Here is a 26689-nt window from a genome sequence, read left to right on the forward strand (position 1 = left end):
AACGTGTGGCAGGTGATCACCTGTGTCATGTGATCAAGCGCTCTGTGAAGCACGAAACGCGTCGTGATGACTATGGGAACACCACTTGCTGAATAAATCACCATCTTTGCACTAAATTTTGGGTTCGAGTCCGTTTTTGCAGCTGTTTGAAAACTCTGCGCCACATCGGATTATCCTTGGAATATATATATATATATATATACTTTCCAATGTTCGAGAAATATGCACACAGACGACCCAAACACCTCCGTAGGCAGAAAAGCCCTATGGCGAAACACGTCGTTGCTGTTTAGTTCCCTGCAATAAACCTGTTGTGGAACTACCCCCTGCGTGTGCTACTTTCCTTTGGATACATTGTCCGTGGATGTTTGGAGCTGTGATATATATATATATATATATATATATTACATATATATATCCACATATAATTAGAATGTGTGTGTTTGGGAATATATATATATATATATATATATATATTTATATTTATATATATATATATATATTTATATATATATATATATATGTGTGTGTATATATATATATATATATATATATATATATATATATATATATATATATATATATAAACACACATAATTAGAATGTTGGGCGCTCTATTGAAGACAATGAAGTGTCGCAGGGCTAATAATAGCTGTTCCAGTTCTGCTCCAACATTCCACTCTTTTCTTTCTGTTTCCCCCTTACAATTTAGAACATTCTACCAGCAGAGTGTGGATTCTTCTAATACCCTTATAGCCCTTCTGCCTCAGGCTATACCAGTTGTTAAAGACCTTCTTCCTTTTTAGGTCTCGGCCTGCGTAGGCTGCGCTTGCGCAGTCTCGCAGGCGAGATTTTATGATTTAGAGTATGGGGCTTAAACTCGCCCCTCTTCTCCATTGGCTGGCTTCCTAAACGGAGGCCAGCCATTGGAGAAGAGGGGCGTCTTTCCATTTAAGCCCCGTCTTTTTTGGATTGAGGGGTGTGTTTTTTCGGTCCTTTCTCTCCGTGATGTCATCTGTCCAAAACACGCCCCCCAATCCAAAAAAGACGGGGCTTAGGGACCGGCCACTCACCGAGATCCTCAATCGAGCAGAGAGCCTGCCAGTGCACTCACAAACGGTTCCGTTTTACTTTCAGCACCAGAGCCTCCCCAGAGCCTTCCCTTTCCCTCCTCTAGCAGCGCATCCGCCGCCGAGCCCGCCCTCTCCGTTTTTCCTCTTCCTCATCTCTCCGGCCCCCACCCTTACTCCCTACAGTCCCCGATCCCCCGTCCCTTTGTCCTTCAATTCCATCTGACGGAGTCTAGCTGCCCTCTATGAGCCTATCTGCCTTCATAGACACTCCCCCCCGTCCCGGGGACGGCCCTCGCCTCCCTGCCCGTCTAGCCCTCCTCCCTCCCTCCTTCCTTCCCTTCGATCACTCTTTTGTTTCTCTCAGTTTCATGCAGAAACTTTCTTGAAATCCTTCCTGTCGGCCCTTGCGATTCCAACATAGAAGAACTAACTGTGGAAGTGCGCGGCTCAAACGGAGCCTACTACAAGGTACTCGGGCTGGCGGCGGGAGCCGGGGAGGGAACCCACAGCGCGGCCTTAGCACACACCGAGGTATGGCAGCCCCCGGCAGGCCTCGTGCTCTCCCACGGCCCCCTCGGATCCGTCGGGAGGTCGGGACTTGGCCCTGGGAGATCATCATGACCCCTGGTCACCCCGCTCCTTCACTTAGTGACCCTGACCTCTGAGCGCTCCTCCTCGCCCCCTTTGGCCTGTTGTGTTTACAACAGCAGCCTTCTGTGTGCAGGGGCTGACACTCAGCGGAGCTGCTCACTGCAGCTGCCGCTTTATTTTGTTTTATGTGTGTGTGTGCTTGGGATTCCCCAGGTGCCCTCGTGAGGTAGTTTTGGGATGTAAAGTGTGCACTTTCCCATACAGGCCGTGCTCGTGTGGGGGGAAACACTGCGATCGAAGGGGTTTGGAGAGGTCTCCCATGTGTTGTCTGATCACCTGAAATCAGATCCTTTTGTTGTGTTGCTAGTCATGCAGGTGATTCACGGAGTAAGCACGTCATTCTAGCTGCACACATTGCTAGGTAAGATTGACCAATCAAGCCCACCTTGTCCGTTTTCTTAACACAATGGGAATTACATTAGAATCGCATACAGGATGCATGTGTGATTCAGACATGGAAGTCACGCGGTATCATGAATTCTCCTTTTTTCAAAACCATGAAGGTCCAGCTAATGATGATGTTGGTGCTGTTTTACTGTTTTGGACTTTAAATCCAATCAAGAAGCTCCCAACCCCAAATCTTGTGAATGGGATTCACCATGTCTGCGTCCAGGAGGTTTGTGCAATTAAAAAGACACCCCAAGAATGCACTTTGGAGGCAGCTCTATCGACAAGGTACAACAGCTGTAGCCTGTCAGTCTGGCCTGGATTGTCTGTTATGCCAAACATTCAGGAGGCCGTGTGTGTGTGGCTCTGTGTGTGTGTGTGGCTCTGTGTGTGTGTGTGACTCTGTGTGCCTTTGTGTGTGTGTGGCTCTGTGTGTGTGGCTCTGTGCGGCTCTGTGTGCGTGACTCTGTGTGTGTGGCTGTGTGTGTGTGTGTCTGGCTCTGTGTGTGTGTGTGGCTCTGTGTGTGTGGCTCTGTGTGTGTGTGTGGCTCTGTGTGTGTGTGGCTGTGTGTGTGTGTGTGTGGCTCTGTGTGTGTGTGTGTGGTTCTGTGTGTGTGTGGCTCTGTGTGTGTGTGTGTGTGTGTGTGTGTGGCTCTGTGTGTGTGTGGCTCTGTGTGAGTGCGGCTCTGTGTGTGTGGCTCTGTGTGTGTGTGTGTGTGTGTCTCTGTGTGTGTGTTACCCTCTGTGTGTGTGGGGCTCTGTGTGTGTGTGTTGGGCTCTGTGTGTGTGGCTCTGTGTGTGTGGGAAGGGGGGCTCTGTGTGTGTGTGTTGGGCTCTGTGTGTGTGTGGGGGGGGCTCTGTGTGTGTGTGTGTGGGGCTCTGTGTCTGCTAATACTCTCTACTACTCTCTGATGCTCACCTATTGCCATTGTAAATGACAATACCATTTTTTTTTAAACGAAAAAAATGTCATTTGTAATGCTGATAGCTCTAACTTTAACAAAGATGAGACCATTGCATTGTAAATGCTTGTTATAGGCCCCAGCCGGTTGGGTTTAAGGACTATAACAACTGGTACAGCCATCGGTATAGCCCTTAGCATCGGGCTGTAAGGCTATAATATATATACAACAGCATTTGTCACATTGAAACATATTTATATATTTAACAATATAATGTCGATAATGTGGACCACAATATTTTGGTAGTCAATATTTTTGCACTTTACATTATAAGTATGTAAAGTCGCTCTTCTTTTTGTCGTTATTTTGGCAGCAATATTTTTGTAGTACAGTATTTCCGTGCTCAGACTTTTATCAAACAGTCATATTGGGGGGAGACGTGTTGAAATTAGGATGAAAGAGACTCTCACCAGCAACTGACTTGTGTTTCCTGTGCCTTGCCTGGTGCCTTATTTTCGGCCATCGGTTCTGTTCACTTTTCTGCTTCACCACAAGTAATGCCCCACCTTTGATAGGCTGGGTCTTATTCATCTTCTGACACCTAATCATCTCCGTTCTTATATTGTTGAAGTATTTTTTTGAAGGAGACTGGATATTAATTCACGAAGACGTTGCAAATCTGACCGCTTGCCCTTCGATTTCAGTAGATCGGATACTCCACACCTTCTTGAACCGTGTTTGTAGTTCAAGAAGGCGTGGGTGAGGCACACAGGGCTAGGGCTCTAAGATATTATGTTTCCCACGATCGTCTCTGCCATCAAGGCGGACTCTGATTATATCGATTTTGCGTGGTGGAAGTAAGCGCAGATACCTAAAAAAAGTTGTGTAATATCAACTTCTGCGATGTCGGGACTAGGAAAAGCAAGTGACAGCAGTGCCTTTCCCAGCCAAACAATGGAAAAAGAACAATTTGAAATTCAGAATGGAATAAGCGGGCAGCAGAGGGCCATGGAGAGAGGTGAGGCCTAATATGGATACAAAAAACAGACACACAGAAGAGTACTTAGCTACTGGATTTTAATGCCAGATGCAATGGGTGCCCAAAGGCTCAATGCCCCCTTGAAAACGTTTGTACTACATACAGACGCAAACACATGCACCTTTCTACTGAATGTCTGTGTTTTAATCCAATAATGAGAGAAACAAAGTAAAAAAGGGGAAGGAAAACAACCAGAAAGCCCTCTAGACTCACATGCAGCAGGCTCCAAGAATCCATTGTCCTTGAAGGCCCTCCCTGGGTAGCAGCACAGAGGAGCTGGCTCCAAGCTTCTGGAACACCATTAGAACTTCTTGAAGGCTGGGACACCACATAAGCCCATTACAAGTGTCTGAAAAAAAGAATATCATGAGACAGATGGAGCGACAGGAACAATCTCCAGGGCCCCATATGTAGTAAGGGTGTCACTAGGCAGAGCACACATTCCCACAAATACATCAAAGAGCAGATGATTCTAATGATATCATTAAACGGAAAAGAGGAGAAACATAATCAGATTCTGGAAGACAGGGAGGCAACTATGATAATGAGGAAATAAAATGATGCCACCGAACTTTGGAATCATACTGGGAGTGTAGGCATCAACAGAGAAGCGGTTACCAACTTCAGCAAGAAGAAATGAAATCACTGATACTACGGGAAGGAGTAAAGCTGAATCTCAGCTGTAAGACATCAAAACACTGGTGACAAGTTGGGACACCCACATTTTTTATCATAAGAGACTTTATAATAATTTATTTATTTCAATTACTTATGAAACCTATACCACGTGCAGCATGAGCATATTTGTTTCAACACAGAAACCAGGATGGGCAAAGAGAGACTAAAAGGACGGTATTAGAAAATTAAAAGGCTTCCAAGGCCATGGTGAATGTGATTGTAGTGTGGTGGGGGAAGGCTGATTCCACAGTTGAGGAGAAGCCACCAAAAAAAGCCTTTCAGGACTTTTTATAGTTTCTGATGTGGGAGCAGAAATGAGACCTGCTGAAAGAAAAAAAGTAATACACCTGTGGCAATGTTGCCTCAAGACCTGGCTCTTCGATCAGTAGCAGCTTCTCTCCCCCCCAGCGCCTTGAGACCATCACGGGTATGTAGTGCGCTTTACAAATTCCTTGATTGATTCCGTGTTATTTCTAAGGATTCTTATGGCACCCTGTGACATAAGTGACGTCCCTCGGTGATGTGACATTTTGTAAAATGTTTTCTGGTCCGTGTCAGTGGCTGCGAAACATCAGGAAAAGGAACAGTGTCCATCAGAAAAAAAATTTAAATACAGGATTTTCAAGTGAGCTATGTTTCACAGATAAGTTGGTACAAGATGGCAGGCAAATGGTGAGTCATGGGTATTTAATTTTTTTTCTAGCAGATACAAGCAGCAACTGGAAATGTCTAAGGTATCGAGCAGCAGGGTCTGTAGGGACAGACGTTTGACGATTGTGTGAACAGCTGCACCGTCCTGCATTTTCATTCCACTTTCAGGCTGACCCTGTGTTTTTCCCCTGTGGATTTGATAAGCAAAGGGGGATGCTTCGTGATTTAGTGCTGCTTATCATGCTTGAATCCAAAGTCTACCGTCAGTCATAACAGAGGGTTGATGCTGAACATTCATCTGGCCGTAGGAAGCCTGATGGTTGGTGGTAACTAACATTCTTGTGGGGGCACACATATTTTACGTGTATTCCTGGGAGAGGAGTTTAAAATACGTTTTGTGTAAAATGTACTTAGTTCCCTATTGCTTGGATCCTCTTGGTTCCTGAGATGTGTTGTGTGTTTGTGTTTACATGTGCCATGAATCTGTCTAGAGTTAGTGGTGTTTGGACAAAATATTGATTTAAAAATATCGGGATACAGAAATATCAGAAAATAAATATTGTGACACACAAATATCATGATGCACAAATATCGTGGACAAGAATCTCATTTTTTGAGGTAATATCATTGTAAATCATATTCATGTTTTTAATATTGTTTTATCTAATACAGTAGTTAAAATATTGTTTGTTTATTTTAATGTTTTTTAGGTGATATCATTTTATATGTAACTTGTTTATGTAAATGCTAGTAATTGTTTATAAAATATAGCTTGTAATTTTAAGTGATTTAGAATTTTTTATGAATTTTTAATTGTAATTTATAGTGTCGTAGTGGGTTGTTGGGTTTGTAGAGAGATAGGGTGGGAAGTTAATTAAGTAATTAATTGAGAAATATTTCATAATGATTTATTTTATTGGTGTTTTTATTATATATTATACATGTATCATTTATTATGTAAACTATGTGTAATTATTAATTCATAAATGAATTGATTTTTACTTACGTAATTTATGGAATACTTATTTATTTTACTTAAAATTTAGTTGTGGGCTGCTATGTTTGTAGGAGTTTGGGGAAGGAAGATAATTAAGTAACAATTTGTTATTATTATTAAATAATTACTTAGTCAATGTTTAATTATGTAAAAAATGGAATTGGAATACTACATTATTTTACTTATATTTTAGTTGCTGGATGCTAGGTCTGTAGGGGTATTGGGTGGGAAGTTAATTAGGTATTAATTAATTATTATTTGTAAATGTATTATTTAATTGAACTTTAAATATCTAAATTATGAAATATTTAATTTCATTCTATTTTAGATGCGGAATGCAAGGTTTGCAGGGGTCTAGGTAGGGAAGTTAATTAAACATTAATTATTTGACTGTTCATTTATTTTAAATATGTAAGTTATGAAATAGCTGTGGTTTAGTTAGATTTTAGGTGTAGGATGCTAGGTATATTTATTAATTGCTAATTACCTTTTCATTAAATAGTAAATGGTAAATATATAAATGGATTGTTTCTAGATTTTAAATACACACAAACACACACACACACACCCACACACACACACACACACACACACACAAACCCACACACAAACACACATATATATATATACTATGCAAAGCATTTCTACATGTATCGATTTGGGCTCTGTACTTTGAGCATTCCTGGGCACAGACCCACCTTTTCAGAACAATATGTTCACATGTATACATTTCCTTTAGCTTCCCAACTATGACAGCGGGGTTCCCTTGGAGTCTGGCACTTGCCGTGATGACGGAGTCTTCTCCAGCATATCCCGGTTAATGCACTCAGGCCATATAACATACTAAATATAACATATAACATAATTGTACATCTCTGGTTTTACAGATAGCACCTTGGAATTTCTAGAGTACCAGTACAGTCATGATTTCACAATGTATATACATTTCCTTTATACAAAGCTTCACTATATTACACAGGTTGTATTTACCAGGGGGGTCACACTTTGCTATATTACGGAGATCTATTGAGAAGTCATTACATAGGCTGTGTGTATTTCACTATGGAACAGAGACCCCAATACAAATTGTATCATTCCAATGTTTGGCACTTGCTATGTGATTACATTGTGTACACTACCATGTTCAACTGCTTTGTACTTACATATGATGTAGTATTAGGACAATAACGTAGTGATGCAGTTGGTAGTATGTATGAATTGAATGTACTGGACAATTATTTTGCAAATGCCAAAATGGCGACCAGAATTATGGATATCACCATTGTTTTGAAGTCCTATGTTTATGTTTATTTTGTATTCGTGGCACACCTATCTGGTATATTACACAGACTGTATGAGAGTCTCTATCAGCGACGGCTCGTGGAGGGAGTTACGGTGGGGCAGGAGGGTGGGGAGGGGGAGGGGCAGGGCGGAGGTTGCTAAAAACCGGCATATGGATAATTGCAGGTAAGTAAACAATTTAATTAATAAAACGAATTTCGTAGCTCGCACTGCATTGCATTTTGCGATGCAAGGCGCACTATGAAATTCGTTTTATTAATTAAATTGTTTACTTACCTGCAATTATCCATATGCCGGTTTTTAGCAACCTCCACCCTGCCCCTCCCCCTCCCCACCCTCCTGCCCCACCGTAACTCCCTCCACGAGCCGTCGCTGGTCTCTATACATGTGAGCAAGGTGTAACAGCTGAAACGCATTGCGTTAGAGTGAAATAAAACTTCCTGTACTTGACATGGATTGTGTCCTGAGAGTGCAATTACTTCGCGGTGCGGATAACGTTTGATATATTGGAATACCGGGTACTCCCCTGGTGCGTGCACCACCCCCACTGTTATAAAGGGGTTACACAGGTTACTACGATCAGCCGCAGGAGTAACCTGATATCGTATCGGGAGGACACTCTCTTAAGTACTTTAACTATCAGTTCAGTGTTGTTGATCACATTTGTGAACTTCTTTTTCACCACATGGAGGAAGACACAGAAAGGAGGGCAGCAGCGCAAAAGCTATTTGCACGAGCACCAGGGATTCATGTTAAAATACTATCAAGTGTAAACAAGGATACCAGTAACATAGAAAAGATTTTAAAAAACTTGAAAAAATGAGCAAGGCAGAAGTCTCAAAATGGTGGGAAGCCATATCCTTTTAAGATTATGTTGACAAGGGTATGGTTCCCAGAGGCCTGCGAATCTAGACCATTCCATCACATCAAAAGCCCAATCCTAAAATGCTTGAGGAATGGGCTGAGAATTCAGCAAAAATCTCCAGAAGGATGCTAGAAATCCTTGTAAAATATGCTTTTTTTTTTTTTGTAAAATATGCATGGAGTGACAGAGAGACACTTTTGTTGGTTATTAAGAAAATGAAAGACGATCTTCAGAGTTGCATGGAACCGGCTGTACTTAACAAAGAACTGGAAGATATGAAAAAAAAGACTAAAAAAACACAAGCAAGAAATCAAGGAAAGTAAACAATGGAAGCTTCACAGAGACTGTGAAGATTATGAACATGGACATACACTGACATTCAGCAGAAAATATGACCATATTTACAAAAACCAGATGCCAATCGGAGGTCCTACAGCCAGAGCGTCAGAAAGCACAGTGTCAGAAGAAACATCAATCAGTGGCAAAGAGACCGACAATTCAGCCACATCAAGAAATGCATCGTCTGAAAGAGAACATGGTTCCAGACCTGTTACTTTTTTAGACGAGTTCAGACACTTACGCCTGGACCGACAAATACCCAAGGGGACACCAACGACGAAGCCCAAAGGTCCAAGAGGATGAGGCAGAGGAAGAGGCGCAACAAAGAAAGACGAAAAAGAGTCAAACAAAGGTGGAAGAAGAGGCAGAGGACGGGTCACATAGGACGACAGCCAAACAGCTCGGCGGCAACAGATGATGGATACTGAAACAGTGAATAAAACTATAATGAATCTATCAGACAGACACATTAGCGACATTGAAAAAAGAACCCTCGGCCTAGAACATTCATTTTTCCACTCCACTCCGTTTAACTATCCCGAGACACGGATAGACCTTTTTAAATTCATTCGCAAGCTTAAGATAAAAAATGGCACCTACCTAAACCCACAATGAACCATGATCAACAAGTGGGAGACCATAGAGACACAAATATTGACCTTAACATCAGTGATGTAGATACGCATGTAACATTACATCAGTTAGAATCTAACATTGTTGGAGACATGAATGAAAGTATGATTGATTGTGTTTTGTCTTACTTAAATATATCATATGATAAGACTTCCCAAACTAAGTTTAGCCAAAGTTCCACGTTCTATCCTCCTCTTGGACATGACAGTATAGACACTTTCCTTGAAGTTGTCAATACAAACTTGATTAAGTTCAGACGTAAAAAATGGTTCAGGGAACAGTAAACTCACAATATTACTCTCACACAAAGGCAAGTACCTATGACCAAAGTATTGTAATCCACCCTGTGGACAATGGTGTGAATGTTGTCATTCTCAGTAGAGAAAAGTATGTTGCTGAAGCTTTACGCTAATTGCCAGATACCAGTTTTTATACTGTAGTCAACAGGGATGTCTACTCCTGTAGTGTGGAGTCTATATGGGACAAATTGAACAACTGGAAAGACATGGGTATACTTGATGGGAAGAATATTGTTTTCTTTAATGTGACTATCCCATTCTCCCAGTAATGTACCTTCTACCAAAGGTACATGAAGACAAAAGTAACGCCCAGGTAGACCAATTGTGTCCTCTAAAGGTAGTGCCACAGAACACATCTTGAAATAAGTGGCTCACTTCTTACGGGACTTTGTAAGCAACCTCCCATCCCATCTTAAAGATACCAAAGACTTTTTGGGGAAGGTAGAGGGTCTTCACTGGGAAAAGGACTTTCTCCTTATCACACTCAATGTAAATTCACTCTACACCATAATCGAACACGACCAGGGCATAGAGGCATGTAAACAATTTTTGCAAACCTGACACATCAGGTTCAAGGCCCATACAACTATGGTGTTAGAGATGATAGAATTCTGCCTCACCAACAACATCTTCATCTTTGATGGTACACTGTAAAAACAAACCATAGGAACAGCGATGGGGACATGTTTTGCCCCCAGTTTCGCGAACCTGTTCCTGGGTAAATGGGAAAAAGAAATCTTTATGGACAATTCCAACTTTCCAGAGACTGAGCAGGTGGTAATGTGGCTACACTAATTGATGACATATTTATGGTGTGGAAAGGAGGGGAGACTGAAGCTAACGAGTTTATCAAAAGCTTAACATTAATAATTACAACATCACTCTCACCAGAACACTCAGTAGAACATCAGTAGAATTTCTGGACACAAAGATCAAGGTCATTGGGGGGACACTACAAACTAAACTCTTTTACAAGAATACAGTAGGTAACACCATGCTGCATGCCCTAAGAAGCCACCCAGATCCACTAAAATGGAGTATACCCTGTGGGGAACTGCTTAGGGCCAAACAGAACTGCAGTACAGACACAGCGTACAAAGAGGAAAGGTTTATCATGATTGATAGGTTTAGAGAGAGGGGGCATCCGCAATGGGTAATCAGCAAAGCAATCAAGAAAGCAGAACAGCTTTAAAAGATCAGGAGTTAGACTACCCTAGAATAGGGTTTAGGCCGATGCCGTTGCTGTCATATGCGGACGACACAGTTTTAATGGCATTAACCGCTTATAGCCTACAGAAGTCTGAACATATTCACACATTTTATGCTAGTTCTAGATTTAAAGGTTAATTTCACTAAATCCTATTTTATGGTCTGTGGACCAAGTCATACCAAATCTAGAAAGTTCATGGTAAAGGGGAAGACAATTGACAAAGTCTCGAATTTTAATTACTATGGGAATGTTTTTAATAATAAACTGACCTGGGAGCACCTCATTATATCGAGGGTACAGAACACTAGCCGTGCTAAGGAAGGTCTTTTCCGCTTTGCGTGCAAGTTGGGCCATAAGCCCGTAGCGGAATTAATAACCTTAGATAAATCAACATGCTTGTCTACTGCCACATATGAGGCGGGATTATGGGGCATCAAAAAAGTCTGAAACTTCAAACTCTAGAGAATAATTTTCTAAAGAGATTATTGATGATCCCAAAAAGCGCCCCTACAGCATTCTGCCACTCTGAGGTAGGGGTTGATTTTATTTCTGATCGAATAAATATTGCCCCATTGATACACTGGGCGAAAGTCTGGCTGACGGAAGAGTTATAGCTCACAAGAGAAATTATTAAGGATTGCATGTTACTGGATAATGCCGAGGCTATGCCATGGCTTTGCTATGTGAAAGGAACACTTAATGAAATTGGCCTAGGGCATTTCTTTGACAAACCTAATAGTATAGATATAAGCACAAAATTGACTATGAAAAACGCATATCATGTTGAGCTTCACAATCGCCGGTGGCCAGCAAGGCGACTATCTCATACCGATCAGCCTCTTTTATATCAGCAATTTTATCTGTCTTTAACCAGGAACGTACAATTTAGATTTATGTTGACCAGATTTAGGCTCTGCATATTGCACTTTTTAGAGGCCTTTCCAAAACAGGCCGGATGGTGCAGTAACCTTACATCTTGCCCCTGTGACAACCTGTTCCAACAAATCACCCTGCACTTTACCCTTTTTTGCACACTCTAAAAGGTCCCAAGAATTCGGTTCCTTATACCACTCTTAAAAGATATCCGACCATGTAATTTTCAGGAAGGTTTTAACGTTTTATTATCCTTGTCTACTGAAGTAACCTGCATAGCTGTTTTAAGTTTTATTAGGATGGCGTTATCAATAAGGAAACAATATGAAATGTAATCAAATTCTGGCATCTCCTTTTTAGAAACTTGCTTTTTAAACCTGTTTGGAAATCTTGATATATGTGAGCTACATGATTTTATTGCACTTTATTATTTATGTAATTTTTTATGTGTGCTTCATGAATGTTATACTTTTATGGTTAACTCTCACCAAATAAAGTTATTCTTGTCTTGACTTGACTTGACAACGTAAGGACACACTGTACACCAGATCAGATCGTGCTACGGAAATAAAAAAACAAGAAAACAGTACTAGGATTATCCTCACTTATAACAGGAATGCCAGTAACGTCAGGCACATTCTTTCTAGACACTGGGATATTCTCAAAAGTGACCCCAACATTGGTCCCTTGATCAGTGAGAGACCCAGTATCACATATAGAAAAGGCGTTAGGTTGAGAGATAAACTGGTACACAGTAATGTCACACTATACAACACCATTAAAGACCAAGGGTTGACGTTTTTTTTCGTGTTGGCACTGTAAAGCCTGTAAATATAGCTACATGTGGAAGGAATTTACCAGTGTGGGTGATAAAAAGAAACAGATATCTCAATTCCTAATATGTGGACCACCCTTTGTTATATATTGTCTGGAGTGCCCATGCAACCTCAAGTACATTGGGAGTACCATCTACCCAGCCAAAAAACGTGTACTTGAACACATGACGGCAATTATGAATCAAGACCAACCATATCCAGTGGCACGCCACTTCCAACAACAATATTTCTCTAACAACGCCCTGCTCAACTTCTTCATACTAGAACACATTCCTAGGCCACATAGAGGAGGGGACAGGGCACTGAGACTCAGTCAGGATGAATTCAGATATATAATTGATCTACAGACATAAAGCCCTGGTGGATTAAATCTTGATGAAGAATTACGAATACATTTCTATATGACCTAATCAGTTCCTTGCTATCTGTAGTCTTCCCTTGTCTCCTAGGGATTACATTATGCGCATACAGTTGTTGTATATGTAATGTCATGTACAATATGATTCTTTCTATTTTACTGTTTTTAACCTAATTCTTTTCTTCTTTTCCCTTTTTTCATCACAGGAGGAAAGGAAGGGGCCCACACTAACTTGGTGGTTCACCTTCATGGGTCCGCTAACCTTTTTTCAAGAGGCACATGGTGAATTCACATCATTACAGGCAAGAGCACAAACCTGTGGTTTGAATTTTGTTTTATTTTATTTTCTGTTTTCTGGTCTCTAGTTATTCTCTCTGTGAATTTAGTAGGCACTGTCCTATTTATTGTCTGGCCTGGCATTATATGTATTTTCACATATCATGTGTAGATATGGGGACCTTGGTACTTCAGGCACTTGCCTATGATTAATATGGTCACAGGTCCATCATAGGGTCAGTTGGTTGAAGCATTTCTACATGTTTGGATTTGTGCTCTGTTCTTTGAGCATTCCTGGGCACAGGCCCACCTTTTTCAGAACAATATGTTCAAATTTATACATTTCCTTTAGCTTCCCAACTATGACACCGGGGTCCACTTGGAGTCTGGCACTTGCCGTGATGACGGAGTGTTCTCCAGAATATCCCGATTAATGCACTCAGGCCATATAACATACTACTGTTCATCTATGGTTTTACAGACAGCACCTGAGAATTACTAGAGTACTAGTACAGACGTGATTTCACAATGGCTGTGTGTATTTCACTATGGAACACTGACCCCAATGCAAATTGTACCATTCCATCATGGCCGCCACTATCGGCTATTAAATGTTTGGCAGTTGCTATGTGATTTCATTGTGTATTCTCGACACCACCATGCTCAACTGCTTTGTACTTACATATGATGTAGTATTAGGAGGATAACGTAGTGATGCAGTTGGTAGTATGTGTACATTGAATGTACTGGACAATTATTTTGCAAATGCCAAAATGGCGAGCAGAATTATGGCATATCACCATTGTTTTGAAGTCCTATTTTTATGTTTATTTTGTATTCGTGGCACACCTTCCTGGTATATTACACAGACTGTTTGAGAGTCTCTATACATGTGAGCAAGGCGTAACAGCTGACACGCGTTGCGTTATAGCGAAATAAAACTTCCTTAACTTGACGTGGATTGTGTCCTGAGAGTGCACTTACTTCGCGGTGCCGATAACTTTTGATATAATGGAATACCGGGTCCTCCCCCGGTGGGTGCACCACCCCCCATGGGTCCTGGTCTTTTCAAGGAGTGTTGTTTGTGGTAATATATATATATATATATATATCCACGCTCGTTCTTTTTCCTGGAATTGTGTAAAACACAAATTCAGATGTTAATCTTCTCCACAAATTGTTGTGCTCAAGCCTCAGTGCCGCATCAAATGATGAACAGGTCATCAATATAGCGCGACGATAGAATCTACCATTTCTTTGTCAAACTATAATGACGCACCTGTGGTCATCTTTCAAAAGGCAAAACGTTTTGCGTTTTTCAGTATGTTTTACAAACAAGAGTTGGCAAAGCCCATTCCTTTGACCTCACATTTTAGAAGCATGGTGATTGGCTTTGTCGATGCTGGTTTGAACTGTTTCTTACATGACTTCCACAATTGAATGAGCCACAAATAAAAACAGATATAAACAAGCATTAGCAAAGTCACCAGATCTTGCTTTTCGGTTTAGCCCATGCAGGTATATTGGCTTTTTCAATAATTTTTGCTGACACAGTTCAGCATTATACAAAGAAAAAAATTGCTATTGCAGCTGCTGTATATACGATGATGTGTGCATGTATTATCACAATACAGCGACGCCAATGTCATGACACATGTGAGGGCATGCATTATGACACACCTGCCATTTTTTTCAGTTTATCATTTCAAGAAGTTGAACACCCATCTTGCAGTAGTAAGTAAGGAAAAATATAAAAACATAAGCCCAAAGCACTTTTTAGGTCTTGCTCTGGGCAGTGCTTGCGCTGTCTCTTCGAGACATGCTGTATCTAGGATATGATTCAGAAAAGGGGGGTGGTGATTAACAGAGTGTCTGAATTAAGCAGACCACTCTTACCCAGTCCAAAGATCAGGGCTTGATCCATCACCGTTTTTCAGCTCACTGCACCATCCCAGCTCAGAACTTGGCTATATGCAAATTAGTCTGACCCTGGTCCAGTGCATCATGGGAACAGGACAGACCAAACTACCAAGCCAATTCTTATACTGGGAAGGAAACAAGCTACCGGGGACCGGTTTCTGGCATTTCAGCCGTCTTCGGCCCGGCTTGCTTGAATCCTGATGGTGCAATGAGCTAGGGACTCACATCTGAGTATACCCTTCCACGCTTATGGTGGACAAAAATGATTCAGAAAAGGGGGGTGGTGATGAACAGAGTGTCTGAATTAAGCAGACCACTCTTACCCAGTCCAAAGATCAGGGCTTGATCCATCACCGTTTTTCAGCTCACTGCACCATCCCAGCTCAGAACTTGGCTATATGCAAATTAGTCTGACCCTGGCCCAGTGCATCATGGGAACAGGGCAGACCAAACTACCAAGCCAATTCTTATACTGGGAAGGAAACAAGCTACCGGGGACCGGTTTCTGGCATTTCAGCCGTCTTCGGCCCGGCTTGCTTGAATCCTGATGGTGCAATGAGCTAGGGACTCACATCTGAGTATACCCTTCCACGCTTATGATGGACAAAAATGATTCAGAAAAGGGAGGTGGTGATGAACAGAGTGTCTGAATTAAGCAGACCACTCTTACCCAGTCCAAAGATCAGGGCTTGATCCATCACCGTTTTTCAGCTCACTGCACCATCCCAGCTCAGAACTTGGCTATATGCAAATTAGTCTGACCCTGGCCCAGTGCATCATGGGAACAGGGCAGACCAAACTACCAAGCCAATTCTTATACTGGGAAGGAAACAAGCTACCGGGGACCGGTTTCTGGCATTTCAGCCGTCTTCGGCCCGGCTTGCTTGAATCCTGATGGTGCAATGAGCTAGGGACTCACATCTGAGTATACCCTTCCACGCTTATGGTGGACAAAAATTATTCAGAAAAGGGGGGTGGTGATGAACAGAGTGTCTGAATTAAGCAGACCACTCTTACCCAATCCAAAGATCAGGGCTTGATCCATCACCGTTTTTCAGCTCACTGCACCATCCCAGCTCAGAACTTGGCTATATGCAAATTAGTCTGACCCTGGCCCAGTGCATCATGGGAACAGGGCAGACCAAACTACCAAGCCAATTCTTATACTGGGAAGGAAACAAGCTACCGGGGACCGGTTTCTGGCATTTCAGCCGTCTTCGGCCCGGCTTGCTTGAATCCTGATGGTGCAATAAGCTAGGGACTCACATCTGAGTATACCCTTCCACGCTTATGGTGGACAAAAATGATTCAGAAAAGGGGGGTGGTGATGAACAGAGTGTCTGAATTAAGCAGACCACTCTTACCCAGTCCAAAGATCAGGGCTTGATCCATCACCGTTTTTCAGCTCACTGCACCATCCCAGCTCAGAACTTGGCTATATGCAAATTAGTCTGACCCTGGCCCAGTGCATCATGGGAACAGGGCAGACCAAACTACCAAGCCAATTCTTATACTGGGAAGGAAACAAGCTACCGGGGACCGGTTTCTGGCATTTCAGCCATCTTCGGCCCAGCTTGCTTGAATCCTGATGGTGCAATGAGCTAGGGACTCACATCTGAGTATACCCTTCATCACCACCCCCTTTTCTGAATCGTTTTTGGCCACTATAGGTGTGACAGGGTATACTCAGACATGAGTCCCTTTCTCACTGCACCATCAGGATTCAAGCAAGCCGGGCCGAAGACGGCTGAAATGCCAGAAACCGGTCACCGGTAGCTTGTCTCCTTTCTGGTGAAGAATTGGCTTGGTAGTTTAGTCTGCCCTGTTCCCATGATGCACTGGACCAGGGACAGACTGATTTGCATATAGCCAGGTTCTGAGCTGGGATGGTGCAGTGAGATAAATAACGGTGATGGATCAAGCCCTGATCTTTGGACTGGGTAAGAGTGGTCTGCTTAATTCAGACACTCTGTTCATCACCACCCCCTTTTCTGAATCGTTTTTGGCCACTATAGGTGTGGCAGGGTATACTCAGACATGAGTCCCTTTCTCACTGCACCATCAGGATTCAAGCAAGCCGGGCCGAAGACGGCTGAAATGCCAGAAACCGGTCCCCGGTAGCTTGTCTCCTTTCTGGTGAAGAATTGGCTTGGTAGTTTAGTCTGCCCTGTTCCCATGATGCACTGGGCCAGGGACAGACTGATTTGCATATAGCCAGGTTCTGAGCTGGGATGGTGCAGTGAGATAAATAACGGTGATGGATCAAGCCCTGATCTTTGGACTGGGTAAGAGTGGTCTGCTTAATTCAGACACTCTGTTCATCACCACCCCCTTTTCTGAATCGTTTTTGGCCACTATAGGTGTGGCAGGGTATACTCAGACATGAGTCCCTTTCTCACTGCACCATCAGGATTCAAGCAAGCCGGGCCGAAGACGGCTGAAATGCCAGAAACCGGTCCCCGGTAGCTTGTCTCCTTTCTGGTGAAGAATTGGCTTGGTAGTTTAGTCTGCCCTGTTCCCATGATGCACTGGGCCAGGGACAGACTGATTTGCATATAGCCAGGTTCTGAGCTGGGATGGTGCAGTGAGATAAATAACGGTGATGGATCAAGCCCTGATCTTTGGACTGGGTAAGAGTGGTCTGCTTAATTCAGACACTCTGTTCATCACCACCCCCTTTTCTGAATCGTTTTTGGCCACTATAGGTGTGACAGGGTATACTCAGACATGAGTCCCTTTCTCACTGCACCATCAGGATTCAAGCAAGCCGGGCCGAAGACGGCTGAAATGCCAGAAACCGGTCACCGGTAGCTTGTCTCCTTTCTGGTGAAGAATTGGCTTGGTAGTTTAGTCTGCCCTGTTCCCATGATGCACTGGGCCAGGGACAGACTGATTTGCATATAGCCAGGTTCTGAGCTGGGATGGTGCAGTGAGATAAATAACGGTGATGGATCAAGCCCTGATCTTTGGACTGGGTAAGAGTGGTCTGCTTAATTCAGACACTCTGTTCATCACCACCCCCTTTTCTGAATCGTTTTTGGCCACTATAGGTGTGGCAGGGTATACTCAGACATGAGTCCCTTTCTCACTGCACCATCAGGATTCAAGCAAGCCGGGCCGAAGATGGCTGAAATGCCAGAAACCGGTCCCCGGTAGCTTGTCTCCTTTCCGGTGAAGAATTGGCTTGGTAGTTTAGTCTGCCCTGTTCCCATGATGCACTGGGCCAGGGACAGACTGATTTGCATATAGCCAGGTTCTGAGCTGGGATGGTGCAGTGAGATAAATAACGGTGATGGATCAAGCCCTGATCTTTGGACTGGGTAAGAGTGGTCTGCTTAATTCAGACACTCTGTTCATCACCACCCCCTTTTCTGAATCGTTTTTGGCCACTATAGGTGTGGCAGGGTATACTCAGACATGAGTCCCTTTCTCACTGCACCATCAGGATTCAAGCAAGCCGGGCCAAAGACGGCTGAAATGCCAGAAACCGGTCCCCGGTAGCTTGTCTCCTTTCTGGTGAAGAATTGGCTTGGTAGTTTAGTCTGCCCTGTTCCCATGATGCACTGGGCCAGGGGCAGACTGATTTGCATATAGCCAGGTTCTGAGCTGGGATGGTGCAGTGAGATAAATAACGGTGATGGATCAAGCCCTGATCTTTGGACTGGGTAAGAGTGGTCTGCTTAATTCAGACACTCTGTTCATCACCACCCCCTTTTCTGAATCGTTTTTGGCCACTATAGGTGTGGCAGGGTATACTCAGACATGCGTCCCTTTCTCACTGCACCATCAGGATTCAAGCAAGCCGGGCCGAAGACGGCTGAAATGCCAGAAACCGGTCCCCGGTAGCTTGTCTCCTTTCTGGTGAAGAATTGGCTTGGTAGTTTAGTCTGCCCTGTTCCCATGATGCACTGGGCCAGGGACAGACTTATTTGCATATAGCCAGGTTCTGAGCTGGGATGGTGCAGTGAGATAAATAACGGTGATGGATCAAGCCCTGATCTTTGGACTGGGTAAGAGTGGTCTGCTTAATTCAGACACTCTGTTCATCACCCCCCCTTTTCTGAATCGTTTTTGGCCACTATAGGTGTGGCAGGGTATACTCAGACATGAGTCCCTTTCTCACTGCACCATCAGGATTCAAGCAAGCCGGGCCGAAGACGGCTGAAATGCCAGAAACCGGTCCCCGGTAGCTTGTCTCCTTTCTGGTGAAGAATTGGCTTGGTAGTTTAGTCTGCCCTGTTCCCATGATGCACTGGGCCAGGGGCAGACTGATTTGCATATAGCCAGGTTCTGAGCTGGGATGGTGCAGTGAGATAAATAACGGTGATGGATCAAGCCCTGATCTTTGGACTGGGTAAGAGTGGTCTGCTTAATTCAGACACTCTGTTCATCACCACCCCCTTTTCTGAATCGTATCTAGGATATGGGCTTGAAAAAATGCCCATCTTTTTCATTGGTTCCTGTTGCTGTCCATTAGAAATGCTTTCTTTTCCTTGGTGCCTACACTTAGTAGTCCCTACTTTTGGAATTTTGTATCCTCCTGTGAGGACTGCCCCTCATACATGTGTCCTTACTGTTCAGGTTTTTTATACTTTGAGAGAACTCTTGTTTTAGTTGGCCTGCCTCTTTGCTTGTTAACTGTTCTGTTGACTCGTGCAGTGAAACTTCTTTCACATAATTCGCTTGCCCTTGCATTATCTCTCCTGCCTCCCCTCGCCTCTACCACAACACTGCTCGCAGGCCCCCACCACCCCTCCAAAGCCACTGCTGTTTTGCAAAATTTTTTTGTTTCTTTACAAACAGCTTTTATTTATATAGCACCTAGTCATGGGGTAACCGCTTCGCTGCGGCGCACATTCCACCGCGGTGCGGGCAAATTGTACGCGTGCGCAAATCGGACAGCCCCTGGCCGTCCAACGCACACGACCACTGTGACGTCAGACGGCCCGGGGGCCATCCAACGCATTGGAGAGGTTAAGGGAAATTAAACAATTATCCCATTATCACAGGATGTTAAGCCTGCCAGCAGACTGGAACCAGGAACCCCAGCTCACCAGTCGGCAGCTCCCAACGATGTGCCGTATCCCTTGTCTAGTCAAGTTTCAGGGTGCAATACATATGTGGCCAAAAGAGGTCTCGAGGGACACCTAGTGACAGCCTGTGTTACTGCACCTTCACAACATTGATTTGTTTTTTTTGACAATGAAGCAGCCAGGCATCAAACTGCAGCTACAAGGCCTTCCAAAAGAGATAATAATAAAATACATAAATAAACAACAGATATGGGTCCAGGGAGCAATGCTAGAGAGGTTGGGGGATACATGAATGAGCAGCAATTGTGTATCTGCAGTAGAGAAAGGAAGAGTGAGAGGATTTACATTAAAAAGTACAAAGCTGACTGGGACAGTAGGAGGTGAAGGAATTAAGGGACACGCTTCGGGTGGAAAGAACGTAGGAAGGGCGCTGAAGAGAAGAAAAATGCAGCATATAGGAAGAGAGCTAGAAAACACATTCACTTCCAGACTGCTCGAAAAATGCTCCACTGGAGGGACAAGTACAAGAAGAAGAAAGAAAGCCATTGAATAAGATGCAAGGAAATGAGGCTGACAAGAAAGACAACCAATGGTAAATGTAGCCCACTGTAGGTCTTCAGTACATGCTTCTGAGGCTAATGAAAGCACTTTATGAATCCCCCTGGGCCAGAGTTAGGGTTAATCGCACCAAATCACAGAAGGTTTGGATCCAAAGAGGCACCAGAAAATGCTGTCCAAGTTTTCCTCTGTTCTATACCTGGAGACCCTTCTTCATAGGATCCGAGAGTATGAGAGGAATCTGGGAGTGCCTTTTCACCAGTACACTTTCAAGGCAGCGACCTTTGAGGACAATATCTTGCTTTCTCTGATGGACCCAGCCCAATCCCTGCTGAATCTCTTACTATTACTGGTGGAATACAAGACTCTGGCAGGCATTAAGGGGAAATCATTGGGAATGATGTGGTGGGGTCGGATGGAAGAGTGCTCCTCCACAGGCTCCAGACGGGGACCCCCTGTCATAGACGCTTGACTCCCTTCCATACTTGGCAGAAGTTTGACCCCAGATCTCTATACCTGCACAAGAGCCAATTTAAAACAGTTAGGGCGTCACTCAGTGCACTTACCTCATCATGGCGCCTTAATGCGTTTCCTTGGGTGGGGAGGGTAGCCTCTTTTAAAATGACAGCCCTCTCCAAGACACTGAACATTTCACAGACCTTCCTATTGCCCCTGTAGAATGCAGAAATAGTGCAATTGACTGACGTATGCAAATCCTTTATTTAGGCTGGTAAGCGAACCTCAACTCCAAAACATGACCAGCATGAGGCACCCGACGCGCGGGGGACTGGGAATCGCTAATCTTCACTTCTATTACCTGGTATTCCATGTGCGCCCTATGGTGGAATGGCTACAAGGTGAGACCGATAAACATTGGTGCTTTATAGATCAGAATATGATAGCCAGGCCACTGGAGGAGCTCCTGTGGCTGCCTAACAGTCAAAGGCACAGCAATCTTTACACTTCCTTGATAACAAGGGCCACTCTTGAGGCCTTGAACTATCGCGTTTGACTCCACTACTTGGGAATCAAGACTTCTCACCCATCCTGGAGAGATCCAAATTCCAGATTTAGATTACGAATGGCTGTTACTCAGTACTTCATCCCCGTGTGCAGGCAGCAGCAACGAGACCCTTCACATACTTTGAGAAGTTTTTACAAGGCCTCACTGCCTCGTGACACCTGATCTCTCAAATATACGCTACTCTCGACCCCTCCTTATAGAAGGGGCTGGGCTGAAGATCTGTAGGTGGCATTGAACGATAAGCAGTTGGCGGTCCATCCACACACAAATGACAAATTTTGCCCAACACGCTCAGGGGCAAGAGGTGTTTTAAAAGACATTATATAAATGTCACTACACACAAGCACTTCCCCATACATGGACAAAAGCAATTCTAAGGACTGTTGGAGAGCATGTGGAGGGACAGGAACCCTCTTCCACATCATGTGGACTTGCCTGCACCTGGGGGGATACTTGGAGGAAGTCCTGGCCACCATAGCAGCTATAAAAGGGTTGCCCCTTCATAATGATCTGGCATCAATTATAGAAAATGTGAAGGCAAACCGAACGGACGCCAAATTAAATAACGGAAGTTGAGAAAATCTTGACACGAGGAGACTGACGGAATGTGGTCTTTATAAACAAGATATTGGGAACAGATTCTTGATCAAGGAGACAGTGAAGTGTATCTACCAGTACCAACTACCAATAAAAACACAACATTGGTCCTCTGTACACTGGAATAACAGAGTTCGACTAATGATTGCTTCACTATAAAGAACATTTCACCACACCGGGTTAGGACGAATCAAAGGGTCCAATCGGTTGTACAGACAATGGTTTTAAAGAGGGTCACAAATCTTGGTCTTAAAAAAGGTAGTTGCTATTTGTACAATTCCATCGAAACGCGTCAACACAGTGAACAGACTTAATATATTAAGGACTACGGCATAATTGATGAAAAAGTTTGCACTAATCCGATGCTCGAGTTGACTGTACGTATTGGATTAATTTATGAATTCCAAATAAGTGTATTGTCGTATATGTTTTGCCTCTCTTTTTGTCTCTCTTCTTTCTTCTTTTTTACAAGAACTTTTCTCTTTGTCCTTCCGCCATTGGGCTTCATAGTGTATTTTATTGTACTGTTATAAAATACAGGCTGATATTGTAATTGGACCCTATGGGCCTTTTGACCCATGTGTGATAATTAGACTATGTTGGGTTAGTCCTATATTCATGAAATGGTTTTTATGTATGAATTGTTTTTTAAACTGTGGTGGATTAATACACTACACTATTTTTAATAAACATACTATATTTTCTCTACCATTTGAAGAGTTGTGGCCCAACTATTGAATAGAGAGCTTGAGGGTGTATACATGAAGTATGAATGAATTGATTTAGAAAGGAGCTGTTAGTCAGCCAAATACCAAAGGAAATATTTATTTTACATTCCAGTTAATTTAGAGCCCTGTCCCTTTGACAGGTGGGGCCTCTCTCATAACACAGTTTATCAATTATCTTGTGCCTTCCCCATCCCCAGGAGCAAACATTCACTCTCCATTCACATGAAAGGAGGAGAATCTCTCACCTCCAACTAGCAGCCAAACAGACTATATTAGGTTTGTGGGGGATGGACCTTATTCCAAACACCATGATGTGGCTACAGAACATTTGGCTTGGTTTCGTATGGCCCATGAAAAGATAGCACATGACCTCAAGTGTACATTGGACAAGTTCGTCAGGATGTGGGATCCTGCATGGAATACCTTAATCGAAATAACAGAGACTTAACATGCCCTAGGCTCCGACGGGCCTTGGGTCTGACCTCCCATAGTAGAGCTGGCATAGTGGGTGACCTTTAAATGCAGTTCTCCCAACAGCCATTATCCTAGTTCATGAGCTGGGTTGGAATCGGGGTAGATGGGAGTGGGAGAATGGAAGTTGCGAGGTTTTCGCTTTCTTCCTGGGCAGCGCAGGCACACTGGCTCTTTGAGAAATGCTCTATCTACAATATAGGCTTCAAGCACAGCCCGTTTTTTTAAATTGGTTCCTTTTACTGTCCTACATAAACACCTGCTTTTATGTGGTTAATATGCTTAGTAGCCATCCTTTTGTACTTTTGTAAGCCCCCCGTTAGGACTGCCCCTGTTACATGTGCTCTTACTCTTCATGTTATTTATTACATTTTGTGAGCAGTGTTTTTTGGTTTCATTGGCTCCAGGCCAACTGATAGCTTTCCGTGCATTTCCTTTCTTCAGCGCGTGCCTCACGGCCACCTATTCATTTTTATAAGCCCGCCAGAGGAGCCGCCCTCTAAGCTTAAAATCAGCGACTCTCATGGTTTCGTGCTCGTCTCTTGTCCGTCACTGCTCGCAGTTTCATTAATAACTTAATCAACCCAGTGCCGTCTCCACACCACCACCTCCCACTTTTGCTGTTTGTGCTTACTTTATCTTTTTAACACTGGAGGGGTGGCCATGTAGGGCTTCCGTCATGCTTTGCTTTGGAAGTCGACTATCAGAGGGCTTGGTCTGCTTGGAAGGCAGCACAGCGCCGCCTCACAGCCGCCGCACTTCATGTTTGAACTAAGCGACAGTGACTAACTTTACTTTTAGCTACACAGTGCATTTGATACTGAGCACCTCCTCAATTAGATTTCCTCGAGGCCTTCCGCTAGTTTTCCAAAATATTTCTTCCTCAGCCCCACCCCATTTTCACAGTTTTGTTAAATTTTGCATTTGTAAAAATTGTCTTGAGCATGGATAAAATGGTAGGCTTGGGTTGCGAGAGGCAAGGCCAGGGATGGCGGATACCACTGGAAGCTTCCTTAGGACTGACCGAGCTGCTCACACCAACTGGCGAACTCCTGTGTGCTCAGGTGCTGGCACTTTGTTTCTCTTTTGTATTGAAAACTGGAGTTCAGCGGTTGTCAGGTGAATACGCTAAACAATTTCAAAAGGGGTGGGTTTAGAAGAGTTAGTGAGGGGAAAACAGGAATTTTACTGTGACAGTGAAGATTGAGATGCCGCCGGAGGCAGCATTAGCGCCTCAGACAGGGCGCGTCACGCACCCTGTCCTCTCCTCCCTACTCCTTGAGAGGGATCACTCAAACAATATCGATGTAAAAAATATCAATATAAGAAAAAATATCGAGTAAAAAATATAGAATGCCAAAATATCGACCTCCTATCTCCAAACAGGTAAGTACAAAAATATTGAATCAAAAATATCGATGTTAAAAATTCAGACAGTCAAAATATCGACTTTTTTAAATAGTTAAAAGTAATTTAAAATTAAGAAAATAATAAATATAACTAACTTAAAAATACTTAAAATACTTAAATAACATCAAAACTAATAGATAATTAATATTAAAAAAAATTACAAACATATATATATATATATATATATACACACACACACATATATATATATATATATATATATATATATATATATATATATATATATATATATATATATATATATATATATATATATATATATATATATATATATATATATATATATATATTCCAGCTCCGTTGCACCAAAATCCAGGTCACTCGCAGGCGGGTGCCTCTCGTGGTGGCGCCCCACGTGAGTAAATTGCAGCTCAGAGTTTCTCTCGAAATTCACAGAAAGAAATTGCGGCACTCGCAGGGAAAGTGTTCGATATGTTTTTAATCAGAACCACTCAGCAGACAAACGCGTTTCGGTTTTCCTTCGTCAGTGACACTGACATAGGAAAACCGAAACGCGTTTGTCTGCTGAGTGGTTCTGATTAAAAACATATCGAACACTTTCCCTGCGAGTGCCGCAATTTCTTTCTGTGAATTTCGAGAGAAACTCTGAGCTGCAATATATATATATATATAAACATAGTATTAATAAAACAAAATATAATATATTTACCATAGGATAGCGAGAGGGTTACATTTATTATTACCACTCCAGTGAGTGCAACAGTAGAAAAAACATTGGATAGCGTAGCACTACACATTACTATTCCCACTCCAGTGATTGCGACAGTAGGGAAAACGTTGGATTGCCGGAGGGTAAGAATTACTATTCCCACTCCAGTTAGTGCAACAGTAGCGAAAGCGTTGGATAGCGTAGGGGTAAAAATGACTATTCCCACTCCAGAGAGTGCAACAGTAGGGAAAACGTTGGATGGCGTAGGGGTAAAAATTACTATTCACACTCCAGTGAGTGCAACAGTAGGGAAAGCGTTGGATAGAGTAGGGGTGAAAATTACTATTCCCACTCCAGTAAGTGCAACAGTAGGGAAAGCGTTGGATAGCAGGAGGGTAGAAATTACTATTACCACTCCAGAGAGTGCAACAGTGGGGAAACTGTTGGATAGCGTAGGGGTGTAAATTACTATTCCCACTCCAGTGAGTGCAACAGTAGGGAAAGCGTTGGATACTGTAGGGGTAAAAATTACTATTCCCACTCCAGAGAGTGTAACAGTAGGGAAAGCGTTGGATAGCGTAGGGGTAAAAATTACTATTCCCACTCCAGTGAGTGCAACAGTAGGGAAAGCGTTGGATAGCGGGAGGGTAGAAATTACCATTCCCACTCCAGAGAGTACAACAGTAAGGAAAGCGTTGGCTAGTGTAGGGGTAAACATTACTATTTCCACTCCAGTGAGTGCAACAGTAGGGAAAGCGTTGGATAACGTAGAGGTTTAAATTACTATTCCCACTCCAGTGAGTGCAACAGTAGGTAAAGCGTTGGATAGCGGGTGGGTTAAAATTACTATTCCCACTTCACTGAGTGCAACAGTAGGGAAAGCGTTGG

The 26689-nt window shown here is 43.1% G+C and overlaps 1 protein-coding gene across 1 annotated transcript in view; it reads right to left on the minus strand.

The window, feature by feature from the left end:
• The window catches only part of FAM178B (family with sequence similarity 178 member B), a 2784983-nt gene that overhangs the window by 591494 nt on the left and 2166800 nt on the right, over positions 1-26689 (minus strand). The window contains exon 12 of the mRNA XM_086943356.1: positions 4266-4401. Within this exon, the coding sequence (XP_086799482.1) occupies positions 4266-4401 (136 nt within the window). The remainder of the gene's footprint in view (positions 1-4265; positions 4402-26689) is intronic.

This window comes from Lissotriton vulgaris, chromosome 11 (assembly GCF_964263255.1).
Source record: "Lissotriton vulgaris chromosome 11, aLisVul1.2, whole genome shotgun sequence".
Taxonomy (NCBI): domain Eukaryota; kingdom Metazoa; phylum Chordata; class Amphibia; order Caudata; family Salamandridae; genus Lissotriton; species Lissotriton vulgaris.